This window comes from Halyomorpha halys, unplaced genomic scaffold (assembly GCF_000696795.3).
Source record: "Halyomorpha halys isolate HHAL.00 unplaced genomic scaffold, Hhal_1.1 Scaffold1278.1, whole genome shotgun sequence".
NCBI classification, from domain to species: domain Eukaryota; kingdom Metazoa; phylum Arthropoda; class Insecta; order Hemiptera; family Pentatomidae; genus Halyomorpha; species Halyomorpha halys.
The window spans coordinates 315,617-324,298 of NW_027115931.1; the positions used below are offsets into that span (position 1 = coordinate 315,617).

At 32.8% G+C, this 8,682-nt stretch overlaps 1 protein-coding gene across 1 annotated transcript; it reads right to left on the minus strand.

Moving 5' to 3' along the window:
• Positions 1 to 347: 347 nt before the first annotated feature.
• Positions 348 to 2,430, minus strand: LOC106689096 (mannan endo-1,4-beta-mannosidase-like). Its single transcript, XM_014433877.2, has 3 exons — positions 2,409 to 2,430; positions 1,571 to 1,636; positions 348 to 1,460 (listed from the first exon to the last, which is right to left on the minus strand). The coding sequence occupies exons 2-3, from the start codon at positions 1,619 to 1,621 to the stop codon at positions 456 to 458; spliced, it is 1,056 nt and encodes a 351-aa protein (XP_014289363.1). The 5' UTR covers positions 1,622 to 1,636; positions 2,409 to 2,430; the 3' UTR covers positions 348 to 455.
• Positions 2,431 to 8,682: the final 6,252 nt, after the last annotated feature.

An 8,682-nucleotide genomic window follows, 5' to 3' on the forward strand; every position in this document is an offset into this window, starting at 1 on the left:
AAAATTCTATCTAAGCAGTTCTTAAATTATAAACTATTTGCGAGATAAACTTTAGTATTTAGGGGCCCCTATCCCTTGGTATCCTAAGTAAACCAAAATATCCCTAGCCATCATAACATGATAAAATACCTTTATTATCTCCCCTGTTTTATTTTATTTAATTAAAGTTCGCAATGAACAATACAGTACAATAATGCAACAAGAAACCGATGTCATAGAAATTTGAATCCTATATAATGTAAAATGTACTAATGAAAAAAAAAATTAAAAAATATAAAATTGAGAACTTCTTTATGTTTATAAAAAATGTTTTAACACATTATGGTATGAAGGGAAACAAAATTAAATGCAGTTACAACATTATTGTTTTAATAGCTGACAAGAAGTTTAAATAAGTGATGCATACAGAAATAAGCTTATTAATTATTATTGTTAGTGGCTGAGATTAAATTGCTCTAGCGAACTTTCAGTCCACCCAAGTTCACAACCTTAGCATTATTGTAAGCTCCCCAAGCGTTCTTGTTCTTTACTGGACTCCATCCAGCATTCCAAGGCATGAAGTAAACAGTCTTCGGGTACTTAGAAACGATTGAATTGATGAACCAATTGTAATCGAACTGCCCATTGGTTGTACTAGGTCCGACTTCGGCGAGGGCGAAAGGCTTTCCTAGGCGAGTTATCTCATCGTAGCCGTTAATGTTATCTGGATTATCGGTGTAAGCATCCAAGCCAACAATGTCGACGAAGTTATTGCCAGGATAGTAATCGGTTTTATATTGTCTGCTATGATCGGGTGACCATACCCAAAGGAGATTGTCCAAACCCTTCTTTTGCATGAAGTAGAAGAGGTCCTGCCAGAGGAGCTTGTAGAGGCGTTGTCTTTCCCGGTTTTGACTTTCGTCTTTCAGTGCTCCCCACCAGAACCAGTCTCCATTCATCTCGTGGAGCGGACGGTAGAGTGAGGTGATTCCGCGATCCTTGTACCCTTGGAGACCTTTAGCTATCTTTTCCATCATGTTCCACCACCTGTTCCTTTGAGGTGTTCCTTCCTTCAGAATGGCGGCATAATCGTTGTTGTATATTGCCGTTTTGTAAGCTCCTTCTCCGTTAGCCTTATTTCCTGCAAAGACAGGGTTCGGTAAGTGATGACTGACAGTGATGATACCGCCCTTCTTGGCGTACTCGACCGCCTGCATGTTCATGCACTCAATGATGTCCGCTTCCTTGAAATCTGCTGTGGTGCTCCAACCGGGGGCACAGTCGATTCCGTAGACGGCTGGTAACTTCTTGGTCAATTGCTGTATCTGGTTGGCTTGCCCCATGGAGAAACCGTTCTCATCGCCGACATTAGTGTAACCGCCGAAGGCTCCAGAAAGGACCCGGCCTCCCAGACTGCTGAGAGCTGTCAACAGTTTCCTCGTGTTGGCGTTAGCGCGTTGATTGGCAGGAGACTGCGCGCTCTAGAAATGATAAGAATTTGCACAATGTAAAATATCTCATATGTGTTTTTAAACGAATATGTATATTTTTTATTAACGTATAAAAAAAAAAAGTTCAACAAGATACTTACCACTGCCGCATGACAAAGGAGAGCACTGTATAGTAAAACTTTCAAATCCATGTTCTCCGGGCTGTCCTAAGAAATGAAACATAAATTTATTACCTCAAGTTTCCCAATTCCAATCATAGTATTAGTGAATATTAAATAAACTAAAACCATATCAGACTGAATTTTACATTCTATTTAATCTGTGAGACAAGGAAGAACCACGATACAACTCTTCAATTTATCATGACTCCTTAAGTGGGATGGCCTAAACTCAACTTCTTTGCTCCAGAGAAACGATGAAACACGTTGTAATTAGTCAAGAGATATAATTTTTTTTATATTCAGATTAAAAAAAAATATTTGAGAGACTTACGAAGTTCACAAATAATTTTTCTGTTTTATAGTGCAGCTTTCCGGATATTTCAACGTTAGTTCGAAGGATTTAAAGGTAAATGAGATTACAAAAGAGATTCAAAATGTTTTTTCAAGCAAGCTAATTTTCGAATACATTTTCAAGTTCAATTTCTGGCTTAGTGGCTTCGGATTTGAAACCGCCGTCTTTAATGAAAGCCGACATAACATTAACATAATAAAGATTCATCCTTTAACATTTAAGCTGTAATTTATATGCAATAATTCTAGTTAAATCTACCTATGGTCATTTGCAAGAATGACCCGTCTGAAAGTACTTAGATCATTAGTTGAGAGTTATTAATTTAATAAAAATAACTATTTAATAGTTGAAAGTCCTCCTACCAGTCCAGTGGATGTAAAGCTCTACGTAAACTTAAACAACATTATAAAGTATGGTTATACTGTACTTATCTATATTTGGGTTAGATATGAGTATGATGCTCACCTTCTATTGCAGCAATGAAAGACTGACGGTTGGATCGCACTTACCGCCTTTTATACCGTTTTCTTCAGTTGGGATAGAAAACATTTGTGTGTGCTCATGTATTATGTATGATCCTAACGATACCTAACTAGCTAGCTAAACAAATAGCGTACCACGCCTGCCGTCATTATTTATTTGGCTACATCAAATTTAATTTTTATTTCACAAGATTTGTTTCTTTTTATATTAGTTACGATTGAAATAAAACTCCATTTTAGTATAACTCAAACAGTATTCATTTTAAGGTTATTATGTATAAAGTATATGGTTATTTGAAAGTAATCCAAATCCCCCCCCCAAAAAAAATCCATCAAAATTGGACCATAGTTAAACCATCTAATCAATGTTTTTCCACCCACTAAAGATAGACCATGGCGTTGTATGGAAGGTCTTTGGTGTGCATTTTTTATCCGTTACATAATCACTAGAACATAGTTTGAAGGTTTTCAGGATTGATTTATATACAATATAAAACATATGTACCACCACAACCAATGAATGGGTCAGGGGTTCAGTACATTGTAAGGAATATTGGTTGGTTTCTTGAACAACAGTCTGGAAGGAGGTGACTTGTATATGATCATGCTCGATCACGAAGATTTTTCCCAATAAAGATTACACACTTTTTGAGACTCCCGAACCCACACGAATACCACCAAGAAACTAAAAAATCGAATTTAAGTGGAATTGACCGATATTAATTATATAATTAATAATTTTATTATAATTCAGAACTAATGTTGGAATGATAATAATTATCAAGTATCGTCTTATCATTATTATGGAACTGCATCATTTACTTAAATCTTCTGTTTTAAAATATATTATATGCAATATACCACTAATACTGCCACTATTATTATTATTAGGAGATTGTGATAAAATTTAGTTACATCATGAAAAAAAAAGTTTGATGATTTTTTTTATTTTAGAATCTCCTTTAAATTGACTGGTTCTGTACCCGGCCATTTCTTGACGGTGGTGCTATCTGTGAAATTTGTAACGAAAGCCAGATTGGTTCAGCCCCAAGAATATTAATCAGGGCAACATACAATGCATATCAAACTTTAGCATTCTCCAATAGTTCATGCATTAATATTATTTATTAATGATAAGTACTTCTACAGCGATGATTAGCTTATCTTTTTATATTACATATTGTTCTCAAAAATTCAACACATGAATTTTTCATTAAATGGTACCTATAGTTTATCATGAATATACGTATATTAATGCAAGAAATATTTTTCATTTGTAAGTCTGTTTTAGGGGGATCGAATAAAAAGTATTGATGAATAAAAGTAGTGGTTATATATAATTACTGTTAAGTTATTGTGTTTTTCCTTATAAAAAAAAAAATGTATAAAATTAAAATTCTAATACGGTGCGTGTATCCCAAGTTTTCACTTGCCTCCTTATTTTTTTATTATTTATTAATGTAATTTACAACTGTACAAAATAATACAATAGGTAAATATGTTGTATGTTTCATATACACTTGAAAATCTTGGGAAGGAACCACCCATTGGTGGTACTTCAAACATTAATTTAAATTAGATGGTCCCGTGGCCATCTTCTTTTCAGACGCCTCGGAGGATTATCAGGGATTGTTAAGGATGAAAGATTAAGAATTAATGGGTTAGAATGGTTGAGGAGTTTGGAATGAAAAGACGCATATCTGTTCTGGGTCAAATCTGCATCGAATGGGATGTTAAGGTCTTTGTGAATGAGCTTATTTGTGACGTAATAAGGAGCATCAAGGATTTTACATAGGATTTTGGTTTATAACGATTGGATGCGGGAAGAATTTGATGGTTTGGTGGAGCCCCAGAGCTCAATTCCATATGTCAAAATTGGTCTGATTATCGTAGTGTATACTAATTTTTTGTAATGAATGGGAAGTTTAGAGCGTTTGTCAAGTAAGTATTGTAACAATCGGAATCTACGAGCAGTTTCTTGTCGTTTCAGTCTTGTATGTGGATTGCAAGTAAGTCTTTTGTCAAGATGGAGTCCAGAGTATCGAATCTGTTCAACAGGCGTCAGTGGAGTGCCTCCTTATTTTTAGTTCAAATTAATCCTTGATCGTTTCTTAAAAAAAGGTATTTTTATATTATTCACTGTTGCAGTAATTTCTCATGTTCTTAATTCAAACTAATCTTTCAGTTAACAGATTGATTAGCTCCATTTTCAATAGTGTCCAAAGTTCGTTAATAATAATAGTTGTCGTTGAAAATTTTTAATATTTTTCTTTAGTAAAGATAATACAGTCTACTATAATAACAGTCTACTAAAATTTATCAAGTATCTACAATTTTTATTCGCATAATTTATTTGTCGATTATATAAAATATTTTAGAGAATTGATTTAATCGGAAAAATTCACTTCCCAGGCCAGAAAAATGGAAATAGATAAACTACAAAAAAAAAAAAATAAAAAATAAAGGAGTAAGAAAAAATAATTATTTTTCCAAGTTAAAAAAAAAAAACAGAAATAAGAGTATAAATATGCCTTTATAAAGCCGGCGATTTTAGAAAAATTAATGGTTAATATATAAATAAATTAGCATTTGAATAGTTGCACAACTGGAAAAAAAAAGTCTTTTTTTTTTAATTTTCTGTTTGAGTATTTCTCAAATTAGGATTAACGGCTGATCTTTGTTAAAATTATCAATCAAATCAAGTCAGAAAGAAGATTTTTAGGCTGAAAAAGTAATTTATAAACGTAAGAACCTTTTCAAAATGAGCCATATATTTTAATGTTTCCATGATTATAACGACAATAGTAAGTAAAGATTTAAACAATAAGAGTAGGTTATAGATGAATATAACAATAAAATGTGTACCACTACAACTCATGAAGGTCAGGGGCTCAGTACTTTGTACGGAGGTACTGTTACTAGACCAATGGTTGTGGAAGTAAGTGATTTGGTCGGAATCACGCTCGATTTTGGCCCAATTAAAGGTAACCAATTTATGAGGCTGGGTGGACCCCAAGGAAGGCTCCAGAATCCACAGGGCTGACTCACGGCTACAGTGTAACATTTAATTAATTAATGTAATTTTCTGCCCAGCCGTATTCCTTAGAGTAGCATCGAGATGAATACAAGTAAATATAAAAAAAATATTCCTTTCCATATTTACGACTAATTTTCTATAGTGATTTTGGTGATGGAAGTTAAGGCAAAGAAAGGGCTTAGATATATGGGGTTTCCAAACTATTAAATGGATGAAGGTTTTACCATTACGTAATTGTGATGGTGAATAAGGGAAAAAGAAATGGAAAATAAAAATTGTCTTGTAATTTTTCAAGACATTTCCGTATTTTATACCAATTCGAGTCCTCTGTCCACTTCTTTTCCATAAAAACCAAGCCTTTAGGTCTTTATTCCTCCTTACACATATCTGCTTCATTCTAACACTCCTTTATTGCCCGCTTAACAACTTTCTGGAATTTATTAACCCTTAACAGTACCTTCCTTATGTATATTTTATATCCTATTACCCCAAACAAATGCAGGGTGATCAGGTATTATGTTATAAAATTCTGAATTAATAATTTTTTAATAACCATTGCACATAACTACTGAGGAATTGCCGTTTTTGTGATTCTGGTAGTATCAGATTTTAGGATTAATCCATATCAAACAATTTTCCACCTTTTGTGAATTTTATTCTGGCAAATATCAGACTAAAAAACAAGAATAATAAACATTAAAAAACATTTCGTGGTGGTATTATAAGGTGAATAACCATTATAAACTATTTCATGGTGAACCTAAATAGATTTAAAATTATCCCTAACAGAAATTTTTACGTTCCATATTTTCCAAGATGCAGTCTCACTAACACCATTTTTTTAGTGTTAAAAACAACGAGAAATCAACATTTTGCGACTTTGTTTCTAAACCCTAACTCTAGTGATTATTAAATGATAGCTTTAGATGGCCATTAAAAAATATTATTTATGAAAATATTGAACGTAGAACTTAATTTGGGGCTTGTAGAGTTGATGGACATCGTTTCTAGATTTTATTAGTTAGTAGAATTTTAGTTTTCATGATATTTCCCAAAACATATCCACACACCGTTGATCCTCTTTATTTGGTAAAGATATTGTCGTTTGAATAACTGTATCTCGGAAAATATCTAGGCATAAAGAGCTCTACGAGGCGTAAAATTTCAGTAAATTTACATTACATTAAAAAAGTTTTTAATGCTTTTGTTCGGTAGATAGTTTTCAATATATTAAGCAAGGAATGGAAAATTAGGGACAATTATTTTTTTCTACAACGAAAATTATTTCTGGTGGTGCGGTTTTGAAATAGTTTAATACCTACTCTTCATAAAGATTTGCTGTTTCTGTCAGTTATTCGAGATAAAAAATTGAATTGTTTTATAAAACTAAATGTTTGTTAATTGTTAAACAAAAGTACAAAGAATTCTCTGAAACACGTTATGGGGTGTAGAGAAAGAAAAGTAGTGTACATAAGGACATAGGGAATGTACATAAACAGAGACTTTTAATGGGTAAAATTGTTATTTCTGGATATAAGAAAATCGATAAAAAAAAAGAATAATTTGAAATGCATTCATTTAAATGAATTTATTAGTATAAAGCTAAATGTGCTGCACTTAATAAACACTGGAATAGTGAAAATAGGATTCCTTTCAAAATCTAAGAATAAATATTTATCTTTTATCTTCTAAATCTTTTAAAATTTCTAATTACGTGGTTAAGGTATTGACAATAAACTTAAACGTATACTGGAGCCATTTTAAAAATTCTGCCAAGTAAGCCTATGCACTCCCAGGCAGTGGTAAACTTTTCACCAAAGCTTCTCAAACACCTTTACATCAGAATTCACCAAATAAATTAGTTTACAACTACTTCCAGGTTAACTTTAATTTAACTTAAATTTTACTATATTCTATTTTGCAATTGCTATTTTTTCTGTTCCTATGATACCTGAATTGTCTAAACGGTGAACTGTTTTTATTTACTGTTATTTTCTTTTTTTTAAGAAGCATTTTTCAGTTATAACTTACCGATTAAAAAAACAAAAAGTTCATATCTGTTGAATGTTCAACATTTATTTTTTATTTTTTGTTTTGTTATTAAAGAATACGATATCACAGGTATTTGAAAGATCCATTTGATAATGTGTTTTATTTTTTTAATATTTACATATATTTAATTTTAATAAAATTTTTATACTTGATTTGGACTGATTTCTGAGCTTGAGCGTTGAAATAACTTCTTAATAAAAAGGAAATTCTCTGCTCATCCTCATTTGTCTTAAGTTGACATAAGGAATAATTAACATGAACAATATAAAAGGAATAAAAACACAATAAAAGGGCAAGTTAAAAGGGCGGATGGCCTTGTAAAGATCGGGCACCGAGCAGTCTGCGGAGGCAGTTTCCATGGCAACCAGATATTGATCTCATCCCCACCAATCCTCTTCAATTATTCATCCCCACCTCTTGGCCCACATCAATTGGAGACCGTCTATTCGATTCCCTAAATTTTTTTATTGGTAATTAATATTTATAATAATAAAAGGCTCGATAGTAAACAACAAAAGTGTAAGTTAACAAAAACAAAACAAAACAGTAAATTGTTAACTTTTCATTATCAGCCCCCTTAATTCTTATAGAACATATTTTATGATCTAAAACGGATCCAAAATATAGCAACACAGCTGGACTGGTAGCAAATACTTAAGATGAACTATGGATAGGATACGTTTAAGGAGGATTTTTTCAAAATTTTTTGAGAGGATTGGAAGTCGGCTGACTGGTCTATAGGAAGCAGGATTATTAGGAGGTTTTCCTGGTTTTGGAAAGATCATTATAATGGAATGTTTCCAAAGAATAGGAAAGTGGGTTGTTCTTAGGATACAATTATAGCGATATGTAAGGAATATTATAGCTTTGGGAGGAAGTTGGCGAAGGATATGAGGAGTCAGAAGATCATACCCTGGAGATTTACTAGGATTTAGTATCCTTAGCTGATATTTGATCTCAGAAGGGGTGACTGCTCTAGGAGGTAAGGAAAGTGGGATTGGTGACGATAGGTATTCTTCAATTGTTTGGGTTAGGTCAGTATGGGGAGTGAATGTGTGAGAAACGTGAATGGCTAGTTCTTCGTCGGATGCTGCCCATGTGCTATCATTTCGTCGGAGGGGATGGGAAATATGTTTGGATTTTAGGATTCTTTTGGTCCTGTTCCAGA